Source organism: Doryrhamphus excisus, linkage group LG11, assembly GCF_037039965.1.
Source record: "Doryrhamphus excisus strain RoL-2023G ecotype Guam linkage group LG11, RoL_Dexc_Guam_v1.1, whole genome shotgun sequence".
Taxonomy (NCBI): Eukaryota; Metazoa; Chordata; class Actinopteri; order Syngnathiformes; family Syngnathidae; genus Doryrhamphus; species Doryrhamphus excisus.
The window spans coordinates 3,990,643-4,017,550 of NC_136367.1; the positions used below are offsets into that span (position 1 = coordinate 3,990,643).

Here is a 26,908-nt window from a genome sequence, read left to right on the forward strand (position 1 = left end):
CGACCCTCGTGAGGAAAAGCGGCAGAAAATGAATGAATGAATGAAAGTTGATAAGAATCAAAGGTTCCTATTGGATTCCATAGAAAATGCATGCAGGTCAATTTTTGACCCACTTATGGAAGGTTGGGGTAGTAACACAAAAACTAAAATTTCTTAAAATGTAAGTTAAAAATGTGAATGGCATGATATCAAAAACATGTTTTTTGAGGAATACCTGGAATATGAAATTATAAAAAAATGTAATTACAAAGATATTTCAAGAAAACAACCTGACCGGGTCATTTTTGACCCACTTATGGAAGGTTGGGGTAGTAACACAAAAACAAAAAATTCTTAAAATGTAAAAAAGGTAAGTTAAAAATGTGAATGGCATGATATCAAAAACTTGTTTTTTGAGGAATACCTGGAATATGAAATTATAAAAAAATGTAATTACAAAGATATTTCAAGAAAACAACCTGACCGGGTCATTTTTGACCCACTTATGGAAGGTTGGGGTAGTAACACAAAAACAAACATTTCTTAAAATTTATAAAAAGTAAGTTAAAAATGTGAATGGCATGATATCAAAAACATGTTTTTTGAGGTATACCTGGAATATGAAATGATAAAAAAAATTCATTACAAAAATATTTCAAGAAAACAACCTGACCGGGTCATTTTTGACCCACTTATGGAAGGTTGGGGTAGTAACACAAAAACAAAAAATTCTTAAAACGTATAAAAGGTAAGTTAAAAATGTGAATGGCATGATATCAAAAAATGTTTTTTTTTTTGAGGAATACCTGGAATATGAAATGTTAAAAAATGTCATTAAAGATATTTCAAGAAAACAACCTGACCGGGTCATTTTTGACCCACTTATGCATCTAAGGGTTAAATCCGCTGTCCAACGTCATTGTCAACTCTAACAGAAGTATAGCAGCTGTTTAAGAGTACAGGGAGCTAAACCTAAGCCAGGCATTCAGCATAAACACTGCCCTCCCATGCGGAGCGTGACTTGTGTTCGTGATCTCCACTGAAGTGGAGAAACACTGCAATAAACAATGAAGAGGTGGAGGAAGAATAAGGAGGAGGAGGATGGAGACCAACCAATACGGAGGCCAGCGAATGATGAAGATGAAGTAAATCGTCTCTGTGAACGATGCAAAGAAACACTTTGACTTTAAAAGTTAGTGTGTGTGTGACTTTGGTATTAAAGAAGACATTCTTAGTCCAAAGCTTTCTTAGCCATAGGATTAGATGCTTTCCTTTGCAGCAACGCTTTCTCATTACTTTACAAAATTGATTCGGCTCCTTCGAGAGTCAAAGTTGCAATAGCAGATCGGTTTGTCTGCTGCCAGAATTTAATAGATCATTACACTGATTTTATTACAGAAATGCTTTCATCTTAATAGTAGAAATACAACAGAATACAATCAGTCACCATGTTTTTTTGTCTGGAAACAGTTAACCACGATAAACGAGGGACTATCATTTTCATTTTCGGCTTCCAAAATCTCATCTTCTTCTTCCCTTCTCTAAAGGTCTATGGTCCAGTTTTTTACCGCTGCAGTGTCCTCAAACTGCCAAACCATATTACTTACATTCACACATGTGTAGCTCTAATAGGGCCGGAAAATTAATTCTCAAGCGTCACACTGCAACTTTAAATTGCCCTTTGGACCTTAGAGTCCTGCATGTTTTGCACAGTGATTGCTACCATCACATGAACCTTATCATGCATCGTTAATTTTCAATCCCTTGTGGATTGGGTTTGTGTGTCCTTAGGAAATAGAAGCACCAGAGGTACTCTCCGTGGACTCCAAATGGAAAGCATTACTTCTGATTTAGTAAAGCAGCTACAAGTTACAAAACGATGTTACAATTATACGCTGCTACGAGTCAGTGAGGAAATGGTAGCTCTGTTTTTGGCAGGAGCCAATCACAAGCTACAGGGAACTCACGATGAGCTTTCCAAACCATCGGAAGTCATTCATTCATTGTGCTGGAGCCTATCCCAGCTGTCTTCTGTCGAGAGGCAGGGTACACCCTCACAGGGCACATATAGACAAACAACCATTCACACTCACATTCATACCTATGGACAATTTGGAGTCGCTAATTAACCTAGCATGTTTTTGGAATGTGGGAGGAAACCGGAGTACCCGGAGAAAACCCACGCATGCACGGGGAGAACATGCAAACTCCACACAGAGATGGCCGAGGAAGGAATTGAACTCAGGTCTTCTAGCTGTGAGGCCTGCGCGCTAACAGCTCGACCACCGTGCAGGCCCCTGACAATTATATAATTTCAAAAAATATATTTTTTGACCTAAAATTTCTGAATTTTGTGGGCACTCTGGACTGGTGGCCAACCAATCACAGGGCACATATAGACAAACAACCATTCACACTCACATTCATACCTATGGACAATGTGGAGTCGTCAATTAACCTAGCATGTTTTTGGAATTTGGGAGAAAACCGGAGCACCCGGAGAAAAACAAAAAAAGTCATTACTCAAAATAACAGTCTGACTCACGGTGCCATCTTAAATAGAAAGCTAAAGTCATCACACAGCAACTTAACACTCAAAAGGGTAGCTAAGAAATATACATGACAAGTACAAATATGTGGTTAAAATTAAAAAACTGCTATTTTGACTTAATAATGTATTTTTTCACAGCAGAGGCCTTAGCTGCCGGGAGCTGCAATAATTAATCCAGTTGCGTGTGTCCACCAGAGGGCGCTTATGAGCTCCTCATTTGTAAAAAAAACAAAACACTGGGGAATAGTGAAGGTCATATTGATGACTCAATGTGACCGTTGTGATCCTAACCAAGCTTAGTCATAACCAGACATCCAACTGTAGCACAACTGGCCATGCTATGTTGCCATGACGACAGCACCTAAACAACACAGTCGTGGCGCGATGAAGCTTGGAAGGCAACTCAGTTCTCCAAAGTTGAGACACACACACAAGTCAAATCACAACTTTGTCTGCATGATTGCAATACAACGAGGCAAAATTAAGCCAAATGTCAGGTCAACTTTCCCAATCAGCTCCTTTTCACCAGGAAACGAGCTGTCACATCCAAGTAGGCGCTTCCATAAATTAACATCGGAGGTAACCACAAATGCATCTTCCCACAGTCATTAATATGCACAGCTTCCAGTGTCTGTGAGTGATCCATATTAGAGCAGACGTTCATCATTTTCTGTTAAACGGCAATAATTAAGGCATTTCCTCCGGAGCATTCAGCACTGACATCATCTTTCTTTCCATCTCCACTCCAGTCTCGGCTCAATCACTCATCTGTCATGCAACACTAGACACGCTCGCTCATTAGCGGGGAAACATCCAGTCTCCCAATTTTCACAGTCTCTGTCGTACATACGGCACAACCGAGGACATGCACAAGTTTAATGAACACACACATAACCAACCGTTGACCACCGGCGGCAGAACCCACGAAAGTAAACACACATATGTACACACTTGAAGCGCATTGGAAAAAGGAGCTGCTGTACCTTTGTTTCTACCTACAGATGGAAGAGAAGAGAAGAGAAGGGGTCCGTAGAGAGAAAGGAAGAACAGGGTCATCCCGGGTAGAACATCGCAGGAAGGCAACACAAAAGACGGAGTTAGATTACAGTCAGCTTTAACACTGATAGCTTACACAATCATGCAAAAAGCTGACAATCATGCAAATGGCCATGGGTAGGACATTTCATAAGCAGTTTTTTAGCATTGTTTCGATAGCTGCATCTTGGATTCTCTGGTGTCCTTTTCAGACCTTTGAGCTCAACGTAAGGTTGGGATATGTGTTTTCGGGCAAATTTTCTAATTGCTTTCAGAGAAAACAGTGCTGGATAACGGTGGTTTTGATCGATCTTTACATAAACTGCTGCCCCAATGCTGAATTATTCCATCATTTGGACAAAAGCGCCAAATTCAGTAGTCTAGAATAATAACTACAGAGCACAGACCCCTGCCAAGCGCCATCGTTCCCTCCCTGTATAGGGATTCACACCAAAAAAAGAATCCAATTTTTTTTTTATCTTTACTAGAATATGCTGAAAACTTGTCCTGTATTTGGACTTTGACAATTTTAGGGGGCGTTATATGCACAAATGGCCAAAATGGTCCTCACTCGAAATGTTAAAGAATCCTTTTAAAAAATTCCAGTGTATTCCAGTATGACTCCTGTATCTGTATCTGTATTCCCTCCGTAATTTTAATCAGTGGCATTGAGGTAGAAATATTAGCTCTGTATCAATACTGACTTTCTGATAGTAATTTGTTTGGTACGAGGTACATTATTAAAAAAAAAAAAAAAAAAACCCTTAAACTGTATTATGGAAAGCAGGAAGTGAACAAATGTAACAGTTACTGATTATAAAAGTACCAGATGGAGGGGTAGGTTTTAATAAGCTGTGCTTCTTCCTACTCCTTTTGGACATGTGGAACTGTGAACTGATTATGTGATGCATTCAATTGTAATCTGATGCATGTTCAAATGAAATAAAACCATTACCATTACTCCCAAAAATTTTTCAGTCCTTCCATATACAATTTTTGGCAATTCCTACAAATTTCATCCCAATCTATTCTGTACTTTTAAAGTTATTTTGAACACAATTTTTTTTTTTTGCTAGTTTTTGCTGCGCTTGTTGAGGTACACATTTTAAAAATATTTCATTTTTAAAAAATACAAATAAATACAAATAGAGAGTCGCCAAGTTCAATTTAGCTTCAATCTGTTGAAGTTATAATTGATAAACAATCCTTTACACACAATTCTGGACAACCAGTTACCGTATTTTCCGGACAATAAGTCCCACTTTTTTTCATAGGTTGGCGGTTCCTGCGACTTATACTCCAGAGCGAAAAAATATAAATATAATTTCACAGACAGGCACAAGCAGGTACTGTAGATTTCCGCGCTGATATCTCCGACTTCTTAACAATTCAATATTTAAACAGTAGACGTTAGCTTACAAAGTCAACAACAGAACACAAATGCCCCTCAAAAAAAAAGTATACTCTGCAGCTTAAAACAGTAATCGAGAAAAAGTTTGGGGTAAGTGAGAAACTTGTTCGGGACTAGCCATGAAGAAAACAAAATAGTTACTGTACGTAAAACTGTTTATGTTACATAAACACTGGACACATTTTCTGTTTTTAAAGCTTCACTGATAATGTTTTTCATCAAGAGTTGTGATTTCGCTCTCTGTTTGGTGGTCCTCTAATGTACCATAATTGCGTGTGGTGACTCTTACATTATCATTATCATTTAGGGCTTAAAGCTGCATTGTGTCATGAGTAAACTATGGCAATTGAAGAGACAAACAAGGATCTAGTAAGAATTAGACTTATTGCAAATGTTGATCAGAAATTAAAGAACAACAATATTATCCTAGAATGTTGAAGAGTAGAGTGTTATTTATATTGAAGCTAAATGAAAGGGACATTTAAAAGTGTTAAATAAATTTAAAAAAAAAGTTTTTACCTGCAAAAAATGCGACTTATGTATGCATGTTTTTTTCTACCTAATTATGCATTTTTGGCCTTGTGCGACTTATAGTCCAGAAAATACGGTAATTGGTTATTGCACACAATCCTAGTCTATAATATGACAGTATCAGGTTGCTACTATGATACTAATATTACAGCTCAAATTATCACATAATACACACAAATATATTTGGGGCACCATAAATAGAATTGGCGCTAATGTGGGCCCCTCCCCTCTAAAAGCACTCACAGGGGGACAGATATTTGTTTGTTTTTTTTTACACACTTTTTGCAAAATTCATCATAGCCAATTATGCAAATGACATCACTATGTACATCAATACACCGCATTGTTCAGAACCCTCTAAATCCCACTATTGAGGCCGTAAAGGGAACCGAGGAGAAACACTAGCACAACTAGTACCGTTGCTTTAATATGTCATCATGAGAAAAAAAAATTGATTACGTTTAGCAATATTGACCTTTTAATAATTTGCTCATGAACTGCTCAAATGCGCCCTCGAGATGAATAGGTCACATGCTGCTTGCAAGGACAATAATGAGGCCTTTGAGCAGTCATGGATGAGAAGTGCATACAATAACGTAATGAGTCTGATGATGAAGGTCACGCTCCACGATGTCAAGATCACAACCAGCTTAAGGAATGAACTGGAGATCGCATTTATTATTCTAGCGGCTGTCTTTTCACGTTAAAACAACGTCGGCGACCTTGAAATGGGTTTGGTAATGATTTCCTCTTCAGTTTGGCACAAGGGTCAGGTAAGAACATTTTAGTCACACAGACCTTAAAGCTGTACACACACACACATGTTATGTAATGCACAAAAAACTGGGTAAGATTAAGGTGAGATGAGATCATGCCATGCTGACATGCACCCTCCCCTTGTGCACACACACACACAAACACACACAAGTCTGCAACAACACTTGGAGCATTGCAACAAATGCACACAGACAGGTAGCGAAGGCACATGGCGTAAAATGATGCCCCAAAACCAAGCCAGGTGGAAAGTACAAACAACTAAGAAATAGAAAAGTACCTTGCTCTGCCTTTAGGTGTGCGAAGCCTTGAATAGGACCATCATAGCGAGCAAGAGAGAGAGAGAAAGAAATGAAAAGCAGCACACCAATACAACACTTGTATTGTCATTATGCATGCTTTGCAGGATGGCAAACCATGACAACCACATTCAAGTCAAAGCTTTCCGGAGGGCATTTGAAAGCTTTGTTATTAATATAGAAAATGTTTTTTAAATTTTTTTTTTAAAAAGTACTGTGGAAAAGTCTTCAGCCATTTATATTTATTATTTTCTCCATATATACACTACTCTCAAAAGATAGTCAAACTATTTTATGAACCGAAAGAGCACTACTGTGTATCCATGTATACATATACAAGGGCCTGGAAATGTTATTTTTGTTCCGTTAAATTAGGAAATTATCCTGTAAATAATACAGATAAAACATACAGCATACATGTACCACAGTTAAAAAGGCTAAAATGTACATGGTTATGTTTTTAAAGCTTCACTGATAATGTTTTTCATCAAAAGTTGTCATTTCGCACTCTGTTTGGTGGTCCTTTAATGTACCATAATTGCGTGTGGTGACTCTTACATTATCATTATCATTTAGGGCTCAAAGCTGCATTGTGTCATGAGTAAACTACGGCAATTGAAGAGACAAAGAAGGATCTAGTAAAAATGGACTTATTGCAAATGTTGATCAGAAATTAAAGGAGAACGACAATATTATCCTAGAATGTTGGAGAGTAGAGTGTTATTTATATTGAAGCTAAATGAAAGGGACATTTAAAAGTGAAAAATAAAAATAAAAATAAAAATAAAAATAAAAATAAAAATAAAAATAAAAATAAAAATAAAAATAAAAATAAAAATAAAAATAAAAATAAAAATAAAAATAAAAATAAAAAAATAAAAATAAAAATAAAAAAATAAATGAAAAAATAAAAAAAAATAAATAAAAATGAATAAAAGGGTTTTTGACAACAAAACACATTAAATTAAAGACATTAAGTATGGTGTGGTTATCAAACTGTATGAGTTAAGGCTGTTGCAAACTCACCTGCTGTTCTTTGGACTGCTGTGGATTTTCCAAGTGACAAAAAAAAAAAAGAGAAAGGAAAGAGAAGTTCCAAATTAGCAACACACTTCCAGTAATTTTGCATGTCAGCCTATCATGCAAAAGCTAAAGAGCCCCCCCCCCCACCATCACTCATTTTCATGTAAAAGAGCAACACGGGTGCCCCTTGACATGCCTGATCAATAAGACCACTTCACCTGCTGCGGAGAGAAAACATTGCATCTGTCCCATCTGCTAAGGGAATCAGATATTAAACATTTGGCAAAGAACACTTTCAAAATGAGAATATTGTTGGCATAGCATACATAATATTCTGCATCCATATCACACGTAGACACATAAATCCGCACATGGAAGGATTTATGGTGTTGTGAGGGTTTCTTTCACCTTCATATCTCCCCTGAAGTTTTTCTTTTTTAGCACTAATTCATCTTCCAGTGGGATTTTTCTCAGGGGAATGCTCACTTTTGCTAGCAGATGGTTCAACAGAACAGAGGAAAAATTAGCAACACATCTATTCATGAACGATATAAAATGTTGATTTACAAATAGATATGAGGTTAGAGGGTTAGGGTTATATATGAATAAAATGTAAGACACCCGCAGTGTTTGCGTTTGTGAATTATAGGACTAGATTATTAGATATCAATAAGCAGGGGGTAAAAAAAAAACGAATAAAGTAAAAAGCTTGTGCAGTGCTAAGGAAAAGAAAAGGACAAAAATGCAGAAAAAATAAAATAAAATGTTAAATAAGTAAAAAAAGAATAATAAATAAAATAATAATAAATACTAACCAAAGAAATAAGAAATACTAAATAAATCATAATAAATACTAAATATCAGTTAGAATAAATAAAGATATATATATAAATATATACTGTAAATCCACAAATGTAAGACACCCGCAGTGCTTGTGAAGTATAGGACTAGATTATTAAATATCAATAACCAAGGGGTAAAAAAAACGAATGAAGTAAAAAGCTTGTGCAGTGTTAAGGAAAAGAAAAGGACAAAAATGCAAAAAAAATAACAATAAAATAAAATAAAATAAATATATACTGTAAATCCACAAATGTATGACACCCGCAGCATTTGTTAATTATAGGACTAGAATATTAAATATCAATAACCAAGGAGAAAAAAAAACGAATAAAGTAAAAAGCTTGTGCAGTGTTAAGGAAAAGAAAAGGACAAAAATGCAAAAAAATAAGGATAAAAATAAAATAAAATATGTTAAATAAGTAAAAAAAAAAGGAATAACAAATACAATAATATAATACTAAATAAAGAAATAAATACTAAATAAATGATAATAAATACTAAATAATATCAGTTAGAATAAATAAAGATATATATAAATATATACTGTCAATCCACAAATGTAAGACACCCGCAGCATTTGTGAATTATAGGACTAGATTATTAAATATCAATAACCAAGGAGTAAAAAAAAACGAATAAAGTAAAAAGCTTGTGCAGTGTTAAGGAAAAGGACAAAAATGTAAAAAAAGGAAAATAAATAAAACATGTTACGTAAAAAAGGAATAATAAATAAAATACAATAATAAATACAAAATAAAGAAATAATAAATACTAAATAATCATAATAAATACTAAATAATATCAGTTATAATCAGTTATAATATCAGAATAAATAAAGATATACATAAATATATACTGTAAATCTACAAATGGTGGACTTTCAAGAGGCAGCAAGACAAATGCACCAGCGACTGACGTGAGAATTGTTTTCCTGTCTCCAGGGGAGTCCAAAATGACTTCCACTTTTCCTCCCACATAAGAAGGATGACATTGGCCAAAGAACGGGTAGGACAAATGGTGGCTTTAACGGGGGAGGGGAGACAATGCCTCTCCGGCTTTCGAGTACGGTGGTGCTCAGAACCCGTGAGTGTCCACGCTTCAAGGGGCAGCCTTCATTTTTGTGTTTTTTTTTTTAATTTTTTTATGTGTATGAAAGCACTTGCATCCTGTTTGCGTGTCAAACAGTCACTCCCTGATGCAGATAAAGCCTTTTCTCTTGATGTGACATGGTCCACCCAAGCCAACGTGCCGTTGAGGACATGTGGTCCGGGCGTAATCCGCTGCTCTATTTTCACAAGTCAAATATAAACATCATTTTCAGCTTGGGCACTCGGCACAAATGCCCTCTGCACTGGAATCAAGCAAGTCCCTGCACCACCACCGCCCTCCCCCCTCCCCCTCCCCCCCCTCCATGACCTACTTTTTATAGTAAGATTATTGTAACTGTCATTTTTTTCCATGTCTGTTTATTAATCCCTAAAGCTAAGCCTGAAGGCACCATTTCAGCGCTTGCTTTACACTTTGCTCGCCCGAGTCTTCAATTACCGGCCCTCGATCAAACCAGTAGATTCTTTGAACAAAAAATGGCTCTTAAACACTTCATTACCAATGCAGCATGTGGGGTTTTTAAATTAGCAATCATTTTACATACTCATTAAATAATGGAGTGTCGCTCTTAACAACCTTGACCTTATGAATATCACACTGCAATAACCCGAGGTTTGGATATTGAACCTCTTTAATTGAATTAAAGAATAGGGGCTGATATACACATCATTACCGTAAAGGTACTAACATCTGTACGGCTAATATTAGCGCTGGAGCCTATCCCAGCTGTCTTTGGGTGAGCGGCGGGGTACACCCTGGACTGGTGGCCAGCCAATCACAGGGCACATATAGACAAACAACCATTCACACTCACATTCATACCTATGGACAATTTGGAGTCGCAAATTACCAATTACATGCAAGTGTTTGAACATGTGTGGCCTATATGCTAACCACTTGTCCACCGTGCAGCCCACGGGTAATCTTCATTCATTCATTAATTTTCTACCGCTTATCCTCACAAGGGTTGCGAGGGTGCTGGAGCCTATCCCAGCTGTCTTCGGGCGAAAGGCGGGGTACATCTTGGACTGGCCTGCCAATCACAGGGCACATAAAGTATTCCCGTAAAGTGGGATTCCTTATTCATAAATGTGGATATTTTCATGGTGAGAGCATAGAAAACCTGGTTATAACCTTCTAAATATGGCTTTTAACACTATTAGAGCCCTCCAGACATGAAATAACACCCCTATAGTCACCTAATATAGTAAACATTCATTCATTTTCTACCGCTTATCCTCACGAGGGTCGTGGGGGTGCTGGAGCCTATCCCAGCTGTCTTCAAGCGAAATGTGGCGTACACCCTGGACTGGCCAGCCAATCACAGGGCACATAAAGTATTCCCGTAAAGTGGGATTCCTTATTCATAAATGTGGATATTTTCATGTTGAGAGCATAGAAAACCTGTTTACGTCCTAAATATGACTTTTAACACTGTTAGAGCCCTCAAGACATGAAATAACACCCCTATAGTCACCTTAATGGTCACCTAATATAGTAAACATTCATTCATTTACTTATCCTCACGAGGGTCACAGGGGGTGCTAGAGCCTATCCCAGCTGTCTTTGGGCGAGAGGCGGGGTACACCCTGGACTGGTGGCCAGCCAATCACAGGGCACATATAGACAAACAACCATTCACACTCACATTCATACCTATGGACAATTTGGAGTCGCTAATTAACCTAGCATGTTTTTGGAATGTGTGAGGAAACCGGAGTTCCCGGAGAAAACCCACGCATACCCGGGAAGAACAATTCAATTTAGAGGGTGGAATTGAACTCGGGTCTCCTAGCTGTGAGGCCTGCGTGCTAACCACTCTTCACCGTGCAGCCCCACGGGCAATCTAATGAATTACTATTTAATGCGCTGTGTTATTATGCAACGTCACCATTGTTCCTTACTACTACAAAGGAAGCTAAATAGCTAGTCAACGAGAGCTGTGGTTGCTCACTCTCAGGTGTTTGTTTGGCACCGCGGGTGAAGTAGTTGTCCGGACGACTGCGTGTGAAAAGCTACTTCAACCCTAAAAAGGTTAAAAGGTCAAAGTTTAAAGGTTAAAAGTTTGAGTTTAATACTTTGGAATCAACTGACGAGCCGGATACAACCGTTTGGCGTGCCGCATGTGGCCCCTGTGCCGCAGTTTGCCCACCCCTGATTTAAACAATCACTAATAGTTCTTCAGCAAAGGAGACATTTAGCCATAAAGTCGCAGAGTTCCAAGTTTCCATGGGAATTTATGGTACTTATATTCATGAAGGAGTAAATTCCGAACTAATACAATAACTTTTTGGCGGAAATTATGTCGTGATTATTGCTGATGACAGCAAAATGGAGCAAATTGGATTTAGTGTGCATATCAAGTGGTGTCTAATTTCAGCAGATCGCCCTGGCATACTTAGTGACACTCATATATCCCCATCCTCATGGGAAGGGAGACTGAATGTGTTTTATAGCCAACTGTTTGTGCTGCAAGGAGCTCCAGCACATCAGAGACTGACATCAACGTCGCTACACTGACAAGTACTTTATATGTTGTGTACCGTAAAAAAAACACAGTAAATGTGTCCTAGATTTGAATACCATCAAATCGTCCTCACGTCGAGACATCTGGGGTGTGGGAAAATGTGTTCAAAGTCCTGCTCTGTTACAAGGGTGCTCTTTAAAAGTATATTTTAGAGGCTTTTTATGAAATGTAAATTGGTAAAAAATAGCACAATATAAAAATAACGAAATATAACGAAATTGCTCCATTCATTCATTTTCTACTGCTTATCCTCATGAGGGTCGCAGGGGTGCTGGAGACTATCCCAGCTGTCTTCGGGCAAGAGGCAGGGTACACCCTGGACTGGTGGCCAACCAATCACAGGACACATAGATGGCCGAGGGTGGAATTGAACTCGAGTCTCCTAGCTGGAAGGCCCTCGTGCTAATCACTCGTCCGCCATGCAGCGTAAAAACATCTTACTTTCTCTTATTATGTCTACTATATAGGCTAATATGAGTCTAAAGTTCAATATAGGGGTGTTACTTCATTTCTAGAGGGCTCTAAAATCCATTCATTCATTTTCTACTGCTTATCCTCATGAGGGTCGCAGGGGTGCTGGAGCCTATCCCAGCTGTCTTCGGGCGAGAGGCAAGGTACACCCCGGACTGGTAGCCAGCCAATCACAGGGCACATATAGACAAACAACCATTCACACTCACATTCATACCTATGGACAATTTGGAGTCGCTAATTAACCTAGCATGTTTTTGGAATGTGGGAGAAAATCGGAGTACCCGGAGAAAACCCACGCATGCACGGGGAGAACATGCAAACTCCACACAGAGATGGCCGAGGGTGGGATTGAACTCGGGTTTCCTAGCTGTGAGGTCTGCGTGCTAACCACTCAACCGCCGTGCAGCCCCCGTCTATCCAGTTGTTATTCAATCATTCATTCATTTTTTACCGCTTTTCCTCACGAGGGTCTTGCGGGGTGCTGGAGCCTATCCCAGCTGTCTTCAAGTTGGACATTTGCAATAAAAGTGTTGTCATTATTAGACTGGATTCAATTCCCGCATTCTCTTCAATTGCCATTGTTCATTCATTTTCTACCGCTTAACCTTACGAGGCTGGCGGCGGGTGCTGGAGCCTATCCCAGCTGTCTTCGAGTTGGACTGGTGGCCAGCCAATCACAGGGCACATATAGACAAACAACCATTCACACTCACATTCATACCTATGGACAATTTGGAGTCGCCAATTGGCCTAGCGATTGGCTGGCCACCAGTCCAGGGTGTACCCCGCCTCTCGCCTGAAGACAGCTGGGATAGGCTCCAGCCACCCCCTGCAACCCTCATGAGGAAAAGCTGTCGAAAATGAATGAATGAATTAGCCTAGCATGTTTTTGGAATGTGGGAGGAAACCGGAGTACCCGGAGGAAAACCCACGCATGCACGGGGGAGAACATGCAAACTCCACACAGAGATGGCCGATGGTGGGATCGAACTCGGGTTTCCTAGCTGTGAGGCCTGCGCACTAACCACTCATCCACTGTGCAGCCCCCTTCAATCCAGTTGTTATTATTTTGCCCAAACAAATCCCTTCAGTCTTATTTTATTCAATGTAAACAAACCTATTGTATTGTCCTTCTAAGCCTTATGGGTTAGCAGGCAACAATTAGGACCGCGGCGGAAAGCAACGCAGCCCCATTCCACTCAGTCGGTCAGCCATCTGCCCATTTTAACAAGCGGCTCGGGGGGGTCTTGGTGCTCATGGGTGTGTATGTGTGCGTGCATAGTTCCATAACTGTTAATATGAATGGGTGCGCGCATGCAAGGTCTGGGGCCCTTCGGTGTGATAACATATAAATATTTATTCACAGGTCCGACAGATGTGCATTAATGGGAGGATAGTCAACAGTCCGCCAACAAAGACAGGTGTGCTGAACAGTTGTTTGCATTTCATTGGTGGAACCAAATGGTGGAAGTCTGATCGCCGTTGTCTGGTTAAGAATCTCAGCACTTTGTGTGTGGATTTTGTACAAGAATTCTGTCATTTATCGACAGCGGCGTTGGCAGGGGGGGGGGGGTGTTTATGAAGGCATTCCACAGACAAATTAGCCATCTTTGTTCTCATTATCCTGCTAATTATGGCTTCCCGTCTCAGTTGCATAATCAACCACAGCCGCATCAGTTCACGGGAAGCAGAAGGCGCAGCGGTGAGGTCAGCGTGGGAGCTATCCCAGCCAATCCGCGAACAGGAACTTGGATTGACGTTCCTCTTGTGTTAGATTTCTGGTATCATGTCTTATGTTAACGGGTCGGTTTGCACCCATGTATTAAATCAGCTATAAAATACACTAAAAACAATAAGTTACCATGTCTTGGTTACCTTCTTAGGCTTCCTCATCTATGAAAATGTTGGTTTTAACACTTTTGGTGTGGGCATGGAGGCCTTTTTTTGTCACTATACAACTTTAATTTCAAAAAATGGTAAAATGAACCTCAAAAGAATCATAATAAATAATAAATTGAATTCTTTTGTTACCTGGCTATTACTGAGGGCTATAGAACATATCTCTTAAATAAATTAGTTTTATTTATTTTCTCATTTTAGTATTAATCACTTGGTGTATTAATCATATGGGTGAATTTTGACCCATATATATATTAATGTCAAAAAAGGTAGAAAAAGTTATGTTTTCAGCAACAGAACTTTAGTATAAACTGAAATCAAAAAGCAGAACAGGTCCAGATTTTGGTTCACTGTACTTCTGGCCATTCTTTCCATGATCCAAATTATAAATGTGAAATCAGCCATCAGTCAAATGAGTGAATTCACCTCACATGTATACTGGAAAAACGGTCAAAATGAGAATCCCCTGAAGCTTACATGATGAGAAGAGGAGCTGGTTGTCATTGTGTTGGCTAATTGTACACTTATGATATCAGTTTTGGCTCAAAATATTGCTTTATAGTCATATTATTATAACCGGGTTGAAACCGACCCTCACAATATAGTGGTCATAATTTCAACCAGACCATTTTAAAATATTTTTTTTTGTTTTATTTAGTTGAAATAGAGTTTCCTGACAAAGTAAAAAAGCCTTGATGCAATAATCAAATGTTATGTGATACTTTTTATGCATTAAAATGTAAAACGGGTCAGTGCCGACCGTAACCCAACAGGAAGGTTAAACATGTGAGGATGTGTTTTTCTCGGATAAATTGGTTTCCAACAAAGCCTGTGGTGAAGTTACTTGTCCCGAGATATGGACATCCTTGTCCAAGCTGTCCGGCTGAATCGTAACCACTCTTTTAAAGCAATGACTATTTTAACCCAAGGATATCATCAGTCCCCTGTCAGCCTCTCTGGGGTTTATTAGACAAATAGACCTCCTGCATTGACTGCTCAGCAAATGGGATGAAGTAAAAAAAAAAAAAAAAGAGGACAAATCCAGCGTTGCCGCTTCACTGCTTCGCAACCAGCACATCGCGTGCTGTTCCGAACAATGCCATAGGCAAACTCTTGGCTTTTAAGCTGCAAACAGCTTTATTTGAGCGCTGAATGATACGTATGTTAAGGAACTAATACAACAAAAAATGTTGCACACACATATTAAAACTTGCATTCAATTCATTTTCATTAATAAGCAGAAATATATTTGTGCTACTGAAGTAGCATTCAGTGAGCATTCCCCTGATGTTTTATCCCCCCCCCCACCCTCAACCACCACCATCATCACCATCACCATCACCTCGGGGAGCCCAGCCAGTCTGATTTAGACTGGCAAGAATAGGTCAGCAGAGGAGGAAACGCAACATGGTTCTGTTCGCACAGTTTGTAATTTACCATCACCCACACATGACAAAAAGCAGATCACTGTTTTAATTTATTCCCTATGGATGTGATGTACATTTTTTTTAATGACGTAGCTAAAAAGAAGAAATTAATCACACTCTTCCTGACATCAGTCGGCATATGAAAGATAGAGAAGTACATAAGACATCCTTCAACCAACGTTTTTTTCCTGGGAATGGGACCAATCGCAAATGAAAAATGGGTCCTGCGAGACATTTCACATATTTCCCAAAAAGAACTAGACATAGATAGTATCAAAAAAAAGTGTTACCACCCTCACCCCCCCTCCCCCCCCAAAAAATTGACAATGCTGGCACAGAAAGAGGAAATGAAGTCATCCATTATCCAAACACTTTGTACCTTCAAGTCCCTGCACATCCTTGCAGGAGCGGAGTCAATTTTGTGGAGAAAAGACAACATAATTTTGTAATTTGACTTCCATCACATAATATCTACACAAGCACTAAAAATCACAAGAATTTCAAATATAATATGAATATACAATAATACCAAATAGTATTTGACGATACATCCCCACTTTTCACAGGGTCATATTTTGGGTCCACCAGCTAACGTTATTGATACGCCCACTCAAATATTTACCCTTCTGAAACTGAGGTTGCCCCCTAATTTTGGATCAACATTTGCAATAAAAGTGTAGACTAGATTCAATTCCTGCATTCTCTTCAATTGCCATTGTTTATTCATTTTCTGCCGCTTGTCCTCACGAGGCTGGCGGCAGGTGCTGGAGCCTATCCCAGCTGTTTTCGTACACCCTGGACTGGTGGTCAGCCAATCACAGGGTACATATAGACCAGGGGTCACCAACCTTTTTGAGGCCGAGGGCTACTTTGTGAGCATGGATAGTATGAAGGTATGTATGATAGTATGTCTACTATATTGGGTAATGTGAGTATAAAGTTCACTATAGGGGTGTTACTTCATTTCTAGAGGGCTCTAAAATTCATTCATTCATTTTCTACCGCTTATCCTCATGAGGGTCGCGGAGGGTGCTGGAGCCTATCCCAGCTGTCTTTGGGCGAGAGGCGGGGTACACCCTAGACTGGTGGCCAGCCAATCACAGGGCACATATAGACAAACAACCATTCACACTCACATTCATACCTATGGACAATTTGGAATCACCAATTAACCTAGCATGTTTTTGGAATGTGGGAGGAAACCCCACGGAGTACCCGGAGAAAACCCGGGGAGAACATGCAAACTCCACACAGAGATGGCCGAGGGTGGGATTGAACCCTGGTCTCCTAGCTGTGAGGTTTGCGTGCTAACCACTCGACCACTGTGCAGCCCAGATTTTAATAAAAAAAAGACTTATTTTTCCTGCAGAAAACACCGATTTGAAGGTCACACCAGTCAGCATCAAGCCTACACGAGTGCACAGAGGTGGTTTATGGTGATACAGCGGAGCCCTTCTCAATTACCTGTGGGTTTTTATCATTGGCTGGTCATGCCAGAAAATAACCCCAGTGAAAAGCGAGGATCTTGTCTGCTTTTTTTTTTTTTTTTTTTTTTTTTTTTTTAGTTGGTTGGTCACAGTTTGACCATGAAACCCTTTCACACAATATTCCTTGCTGCCTGAAACATGAACCGTAGTTCCTTTTTGGATGAAAAACTGCATTAGAGAAATGATTGACAAAGAGAGTTGTCTTACCTTCAGTGCAGTATCGGCCTACAAATCCAGTTCTGGAGCAGTCACAGTAGGGTTCTCCATCAGCTAGCGAGCAGATCCCACCATTCTCACACGGGTTGTCGGTGCAAAGGCCCAACATTTCCAAGCGTACTTTCTGACTGTTGACGAGCGTGGGCAGCTTACTCCCATAACTGAGGTCCGTGATGATCCCCTTAAATGGTGCAAGCTCACGAACAGAGGGCAGGGTGATAGCAGATGTGCGTATGTCCCCCGGCAACCCCCCGAGGAAGAGGTCGCTCACGATTTTCATGAACTGCCGCTGAGGACGCACCTCTGCCGTCTTAGTCAGGCCGTCCACTGCCAAGCCGGTCCGCAAATTATGCCTGTTGATGGCGGCAAAATGCCAGCGGCTGTCGTTGACCATCTTGTCGGACGTGATGCTGGTTTCGGCGCAGTCGATGCTGAAGAGAAGCTGCATCCTCCCCCTGGACATGGTGAGGAGTAAAAAGTCGCAATATCCGCCGTCGTCAAAGTACATCATGACGCCTTCTGATTGGGATGTCTTGAACTGAAAGGTCAGGTCACTTCTGGTGCTGGCATCCCAGCGCAGGTACCGAGCCCATTGACCTTGTGAGCCAGTGAACTCTAAACACGCACTCAGGCCCAGCACAGTACTTAGCAGCAGGACGACTTGCCGACGGAGGCTGGGAGGATTCATTTTCGGGGATAACAGAAAGCACCAAGAGGCGATTGGAAGCGGATAAAGGTTCTCAAAGTGACAAAATCATTTGATTAGCACTGTTTTCTAACACGTATCCACTGGATATTATATTCTAGCATATTATAGTCAATATCAAGTGAGATGGCGACAACGAAGGGGATCCTTCAAGTGTTTCTGTCAGTGATTGAGAAGTGCAGCCTGGGAGTTTTCTTTGAGCCGACTTCCTGGATTGAAGCACATAGCTGACAACACTGACGGTCCGTGACCCATGGTTCAATCTCCAGTGTCGGACGAGGCTTTCAACAGAACTGCAATGCAAAGACAATGGACTGTTACAATGGTGACAATACTACCCAATACCGTTGGAATATATGATTACAATGTTGGGAAAGGTTTTCCAAACTTTTTCCCTCAAGACCTACGTAGATTAGGAATGGGGTTTTTCCTTATACTGCCATACCGCTGATAACAGAAACCGCTCTACTATCAAGTCATTTTGGTCATTTGGTCACTTCTTTTGAGATTTCTGCATTTATACCAAGAAGTGAAGTTCAATTCTCATTGAAGATGTTCAGAATCAGAATCGCCTTTATTGTCATTGTATTGCATACAATGAAATTTGAGTGCAACTCCACGGTGCATTTTGTAGAAAGTTAAAATAAAAAAAGAGAAAAAAAAAGAAATAAGAATATAAATAAAAGTGACAGGTGCTGTTCAGAATAAATGTTTAAATAAATAAGAATAAATGTTTTGCACTGTTTTTTCCAGCGTTGCTGACATTTTTCAAGGTTTTCAACTGAGCCATCTGTTCATTATTTTGCATTACTAGCTAAATACAGCGACCATGTCACCATATTGGCAACACCGACCCCTCCGGTGACATCTTCTGGGTGCATATGAGGTGTGTTAACTGGCTGTTTTTGGGGGGCAAATGGGTAGTGCCAAATATACTGTATTTTCTGGACTATGAATGGTGTGTATAAATGGTGTATAAATCGCACAAGGCCAAAAAATACATAATTAGGTACAAAAAAACATTACATAAGTTATACTGGAGTATAAGTTGTATTGTTTATGGGTAATTTATTTTACAAACTACTTGACCAAAACAGACATTACATCAGTAAGTCCAGTTCTAACGTCAATAAATGAATTGAGAACAGGCTGAATAGGTGTAATATGGTTGTGGCTGTCTGTCAAATTATATATTTTTTCATTAATACGTCGCTCTGGAGTATAAGTTGCAGGAACAGCCAACCTATGTAAAAAGAGTGTGACTTATAGTCGGGAAAATACGGTATATATATATATATATATGTTTATTTTTTCTCATGAATAAGTCCAGAAAATACAGTGTGTGTATATATATATATATATATATATATATATTTTTTTTTTTTTTTTTTTTTTTTTTTTGCTTGTTTTTCATGAATAAGTCGCTCTGGGGTATAAGTCGCAGGAACAGCCAACCTTTGAAAAAAAGTGCAACTTATAGTCCGGATAATTTGGTATTTGTGGCGGCCACAAATCAACATATGTATCTGCTATTTGATATACAAAAGGATCTGGTATTAACTTTAGGAAACTTTTGTTCAAAATATAGCAATATTTATATTGCATATAACGGTGAAATGACTTTCTAACAACATTTAAAACTCCCATGTGGGTAAAAAGCATCAAGGTAACTAAATGACAATCCATTTAGCCGAAACCATTTGCATACTATCACTAAAGGCTTGCTGGAATCCTGATAAATATGACTAATTATATGCTGCCACTTTCATTTGCATGTCTTTGAGGGATTACAAACATAAACAGCCATTCACGGCAGATTTTCGGATGGCACCACTTTATATTCAAATCTCATCACTATTGACATTTTGGGGAATGTTCTGTCAGTGCACATGTAGTCACTGTTATTGTCATTACAGATGGTACTGCAAGGTGATGGAATATCACCGCTGTCCTTGCTTCACCCGCAGATGATTCCCCAAAACTGAAATGCATGCACCCTGCCTTTTCCAATCGCTTTGGCAGGGAAGCGATCGCTGTGTCCAATGGTGACTATGCAACACAATAGACCCTTTAACCACCTGCTCTGAATAGTTAATCTTCCTGCGAGCTATTGAATTCCAGTAAGTGATACCTATGCTAATGCACTGTCTGTGTATCTTTGTGCATGACGTCTCCCTGGTAACATTTTTTTTTTTTTTTGCCTTAAAACTCACTTGCTGAGACAACAGAGGTTAGAAGGTTCCGCACGGTGGAAATAACACTAAACACAGCTGCGTCAATCCAAGCAGTCTTTGTCTCTTCCATAGGAAAACAAATAATACACCCATGAAACCTGAGATGCCACTCTGCTATGAAAATAGGCTCTATTCAATTAATGACTTATTGTGTGTCTCGCCGAGGCATCGGATGTCCTATTTGACAGGGTGGCAAACAACGCTCGTATGTTCTAGCACTAGAAATATCTTACTTTTAACCCCAACTGCAACCTTTCAAAATCAGCCCGTGGTGGCTCATTCCGAAAAAGGTCCACACCCTGCTCTCTCTAATGCAAGATATTTTTGTAAAGCTGTCCTCCAGGGGAAGTTAAATGAGCCTTACGTGGTGACATAAATTTCACAGCGACTATTTCACTGACACTTTCTCCCCACAGGCCTGCTCTGATATATGACCTTCAGCCAAACATACGCCTGACAGCATCCCGAGCAGCTCAAAAACTAAAAAGCTGTGCCATTTCCAAAAAAAAAAAACAAAAAAAAACTTAGTATAGCATGAGGTAACAATTTTGACTGTTATGTTTGGATAACCATCTTTTTTCCAGGATACATCGCGGCTGAATTATTAAATAGTGGAGCACATGAGACGCTCTGCATGGGATACCCTCACTAACTGACCATAAATGATGCATTGATGCATCCAGCTTCGATGCTGCAGATTTATTGACATGTTTTGTATAACAACCAAGACCTCATCATGCACTGGAGACCTCTCATCCCAACCAATGTGCCGGCCCCTCCCCTTCCCTGTCTATCACAAGCTTTGGCCAGAAGGCACTGGTTAATCCCTCGGTTTACTACTACTGGTAAAACATACTAAAGGTCCAGCTAAGGGCCACCAGGGGGCTTTAGTGGGCACAAAGCACACCAGTAAGGTCATTTCTATAGCTGTGTTACATTTTCTGTTTCTTAGTATGATGTATGAGCTTTATTGCATCATACCAGGATACATTTTTAATATTTTACCCAAATTAGGACACTAAAATATTAGAAACATGTTTCAGTATTATGTGAGTGGGAATGGTTTTTTGTCTATATGTGCCCTGTGATTGGCTGGCGTAAGTCCAGGGTGTACCCCACCTCTCGCAAAAAGACAGCTGGGATAGGCTCCAGCACCTTTCTCGACCCTCGTGAGGATAAATGGTAGAAAATGAATGAATGAATGAATGTTTCAGTATGGTATTATATATGACATTATCTTGTATTGGATATTAATAGACATATGCAATTAATATTTTGGCCAGTGAGTACCGGTATTATGTGAGAATGGCACAAAAATAAATTAATTTAAAATAATTTAAATTTAAAAAATAATTTAAATTTAAAAAATAATACATAATTATTTAATAGAATAATTTAAGATTTATTTAATAGAATAATTTAATAGAATATAATAAAATATATTCATTTATTATATTTATTTGTGTTTATTATATATTTGTATTTATTAAATAATAAATAAATAATGAATACAGTAAATAAATAAAAAAAATTAAATCAATAATAAAAAATGTACCAATTAGCAGGATAAATGGCTACTATACATAAGAAATGTTTAAAATATACACTATATTCAATCTGGGACGAGTGATAAGAATGCATGAGGTCACTTTAAAGCCAAGAATAAAAATGCTGCCCCCCCAAAAAAAATGCAAAAGAGCACAAACTTACAGGCGTGCATTTCTCCACGCACATTTGATATGTAAGGAAAAACGGTGACAAGGAGGCGATGCTGGGTGTAATCTGCAGCCCACTATCACCAAATCCGAGAACGACATTTTGCAAGCACGACGGCGGTCAAATATGTGAATTTCGGACTTCCATGCTTGCGTGTTTGGTTCGTTTTGATGGAAAATCCGAGTCCCTTGCTTGTGTGTATACTTGCTCATGGAGAGACCGGCGTCAGCGTGCAGAAACTTTCCACCTCGACACTCACTCGCTCACTTTAAAATGTCATAAATCCACTCGTGGAAGGTGACATTTGCATTGAAATGTGACATTTACGTGCAGGTTGGATGCGTTGGACGCGTGTGTCGTTGAAAGGTAACGAATCAACCCAAAATCGGTTGATTTTTATGCGCCGAATTAAAAATGCACAAACACAAACTTCACGGCGTACCGTGGCACTGCATTAGAATATGTTATGAAATACATAACCCGGTTTTTATGCGTTCTTACCTTGATAGTGGTGGCTGTGGGCGGACGGAGCGTGCGTAAAATTGCGTAAAATTTCAAACAATCCAGGTTTAAAACTCCATGGGGGGAGAAAAAAGGGTTAGGATTTGGATTAGAGAGATGCTGATGATGCTGGCGTGAAGGTTATCATGACCAAGTGAGAGCGATGAAGGCAGCGGTCCTCTCCCTCCTCTTCCTCCCCCCTCCTCCTCCCGTCTCAGCTGAGCGCGCATCTCTCTCAGCGCATGATGGGCCCTTGGATCTCTCGCATGCACGGTTCCGTTCTGGTCCAGCTTCTACAAAACCAAGAGCAGCAAGACCGGCACTTGAGACACATACACAACACAGGAACGCTTTGAAATACCTTCTAAACGTTTATTTTTGTAGATTATAACAGTATTTTATTGTATATTTGTACACCCAAAGGCTAATAATGTAGTAAATTGTGTGTCCATCTCCTCAGGGGCAGCTTCTCGTTCGGATTGCAAAGTGCATTGTTAGAATGAGTGTATTGAGAGTTGCAAGGATGTGAGCATTATACAGGACCTTGGACAGCTCCCAGGCAGGGTCAGGATGCTGTTCAGGATGCTGAACCCATGACGGAATTATGAATGTTGCATGATGTTCCTGCTTTCTAAAGCCTGCATTATGCTTCTGCATAGTCACTAGCTCTTTGATGGAGTTAATTATCTGACATAATGGGAGCATCAATAAATCTCATTGACTTTTTAGCTTGTTAGCTGAAAACAAACAAATTATCTTCAGCATTGAGACCAAGATATCGGATTGTGTGACCACACTCGTACAATTTGTGGTGGAATCAAACTGGGGTCTCTTGGCTTGACTTGGGTGGCAGTGGCTGAGGATGTGGAGCAAGTAATTCAAAAACTGGAAGGTCATGTCAATTCAAGTCAAGTCAAGTTAAGTCTAGTTTATTTATATGGCCCTTAATCACAACAGCAATCTGGCAACAATCACCCAACACCCATCCCGGCAAGGAAAAACTCAAACCCCATTTGAACCCCAAAAGAAACCTTGAGAAGGGAATCCAGGTAATATATAACACAATACAAAATATTTAGTCAAAAATTTTGAAAAAATATATATTCAAATAGCACAATAGTCACACTCCTTACCCAAACAGTTAGCATTATTACGCTATGTTAGCATTCAAAAGAGTCAGAATATTTATGGTGTAAATCAAAGAACTGGATGGCCTTGATTTTTTTGCGTGCAAATTGCAATATTTTTAGATGCTTTGCAGGTCTCCGAATGAGAATGGTAATGCTAATGGTAAAATTTCATTTGAACATGCATCAGATTACAATTGAATGCATCACATAATCAGTTCCACATGTCCAAAAGGAGTAGGAAGAAGCAAAGCTTATTAAATCCTACCCCTCCATCTGGTACTTTTACAATCAGTAACTGTTACATTTGTTCACTTCCTGCTTTCCTAATATGGTTTAAGGCTTTTTTTTTTAATTTTTTAATTACTTTGTCACGTACCAAAGTACGAGGTGATATATGATTGTTTTGAAAATATTCATCTATTACAAGGAAACATTCGGGAAATAAAATATTTGTTGTAAAACTAAACTTGCATCACTGAACTACTCAGGAGTGAAAAAAATGAAAAAAAACAAAGAAAGATGAGTGTTATTTTTGCACATTCGCTACAGGTAAGCGCCAACCTCCCCATCGTTATAATGAAAAACAAAGTGTTGACTCGCTCATCTTGTTGTTATATAACTGAACTGAAGAACTAGCGGAGCAAACAAATGTGAAGAAATACAGGAAGTAGAAACAATCCAAATGACAGAGCGTTCTTTGGTGGATCAAATTTTATAGTTAGAGATTTAAAAACAGCTCACACCTTCAAGCGAGTGGTACAATCTGAATTCTGAAATGATGCCGTTTGACTTGAACTGCGACTCCCGAGTAAACACGCTGCATCTTTCACGTCTTTCACATGCTGCACGTGGGCAGAAGAACAGGTTAAAAGATGCACAGAAACAAAGCAACAACCAAAGAAAACAATGGAAGCTAACTGGAAGGTGCTAAATAGGCTGGTGCAGTTACTCACTTTCTCTGGCTTTGCTTCAAATTCTCACTGATGCTTTGAGAAATAGCTGGAGGCACAGAAGGGACGAGTCACTGTGGCTCGGGGAAGGTATGAACACGCTTAAATGACCTTCCCTGGATCTGTGAATACTTTTGGTGCCTGAATCAACAGAAATATTCATACATTTTGTTTTTAGTGCATAAAATACCTTCGAAGCTTTTCCACTAGTTTACCCTTCTTTCCTGGCATTCATGTAATTTCATGGTTGGACTTTTTGCCTACCTGTTGGTTAGTTTAGCTGGGACGCTCTGCCAGCCAACTGATTGTTGCTGTGTGGATTTGCTGCATTTGCATTGGACTCACATTTGTGTGGATTGCCCCCCCCCCCGAATTAAAATACTTTGCGTACTTTGAGTGCATGAGAACATGACAGCGTCTGCTTAAGTCAGGCCTTTAAAAATAAAAATATATCAGTAAAATAACATTGTTGCATCACAGTGGGCGGTTGGGTTTTCGACCTTCAAAATAAATAAATATATATTTTTTATTTATTTATTCATTCATTTATTTGTTATAAAATAAATGTATATATATTTATTAATTAATTAAATATTTATTAATAAATAAATATTTATTTAGTTTGAAGGTCGAAAACCCAACCGCCCACTATACATATACATATACATATATATACATATACATATACATATACATATACATATATATATATATAGTATAACATTAGAGTCCTGTAGACATTAAATAACACCCCTATAGTCATCATCATCCGTGTTTATTTATTTTGAAGGTCGAAAACCCAACCGCCCACTATATATATATATATATATATATATATATATATATATATATATATATATAGTATAACATTAGAGTCCTGTAGACATTAAATAACACCCCTATAGTCATCTTCATCATCCGCGTTTATTTATTTTGAAGGTCGAAAACCCAACCGCCCACTATATATATAGTATAAAACATTAGAGTCCTGTAGACATGAAATAACACCCCTATAGTTATCTTCACACCATTTAAGACACAAATAAGACTCAGAATTTAGTTACAGATGAAAGGAACAACGCCTCCATGATGGAAATTAATTTTTGTGAGCGAACCCAATTTTTTAACATCTTTTCAGAGTTGTTGAATTGTGAATCCCTGAACATGGAATGTTCCTTAATAATGTAAAGTAATTGGTAAAGTGAATTTTGGGTTTGTCAAAATTGAAGTTGAATTTTGCTTATCACATTCGTCACGGGCTGCATGGTGGGTGGTTAGTGGTTAGCGTGCAGGCCACACAGCCAAGAGATCCGGGTTCGATCCCCTGCTGTGTGGAGTTTGCATGTTCTCCCCGGGTTTTATCCAGTTTTCTCCTACATTACAAAAACATGCTCGGTTAAATTGTCTATAGGTATGAATGTGAGTGTGAATGGTTGTTTGTCTAGATTGTCTGTGAGAATAAGCGGTATAGAAAATGGATGGATGGATGGATGGACCTGTATACTGGCATTTCCATCATACATCACCACATATTAATTATGTTTTAAGGCCTAATTAAAGCAGAGCAATGATTAAAAGACCAACAGCTGTCCCTGAGGAGCAGCAGCAAGGCCGATGAGAAAGTCCAGACAAAGAAGAACATCCCATGGAAAGCAAATGTCACACTCGCAGCGACACACAAAGACCTTCACAACCCTGACACACAACAGCAAATAAAAGACTTTCTTACTGCAAATAAATGACTTAGATCAAACACAATAACCGTCCCAGGCAGACCTAGACTGGAGCTTTCCGTCCTCCTTTTCTTGCCACTAAAAGATTTGATAAATGAATCATAATCCTTTGATATTTGCTTCAAACTGAATTCCACACAAACTTCACTTGAAGAAAAAACCCTGTGTACTTGTTCCGCAATCAAGAAACAAATTTCCCGCTGCCACAACCGCTGCAATATTCACATTGTATTTTCCATGCTTTGATGCAATGCATGCATTAATCAGAGTATGTTCATACCGCATGGAAAGTAATTTGAGAGCTCCTCTCATCAGCATGACAAAAATGATGATTTAATAATTGTATTATAATGTG

General features: G+C 39.1%; 1 protein-coding gene across 1 annotated transcript in view; it reads right to left on the reverse strand.

Annotated features, from left to right (window-relative positions):
- The window catches only part of nrxn3b (neurexin 3b), a 294,220-nt gene extending 269,258 nt beyond the window's left edge, over window positions 1-24,962 (reverse strand). Inside the window, exons 1-7 of the mRNA XM_078794519.1 lie at window positions 24,824-24,962; window positions 24,614-24,712; window positions 22,741-23,033; window positions 17,575-18,582; window positions 7,607-7,624; window positions 6,562-6,588; window positions 3,514-3,525 (exon numbers count right to left, since the gene is read on the reverse strand). Coding sequence (XP_078650645.1) covers window positions 3,514-3,525; window positions 6,562-6,588; window positions 7,607-7,624; window positions 17,575-18,271 — 754 coding nt within the window. The 5' untranslated portion in view covers window positions 18,272-18,582; window positions 22,741-23,033; window positions 24,614-24,712; window positions 24,824-24,962. The remainder of the gene's footprint in view (window positions 1-3,513; window positions 3,526-6,561; window positions 6,589-7,606; window positions 7,625-17,574; window positions 18,583-22,740; window positions 23,034-24,613; window positions 24,713-24,823) is intronic.
- Between the last annotated feature and the right edge of the window lie 1,946 nt (window positions 24,963-26,908).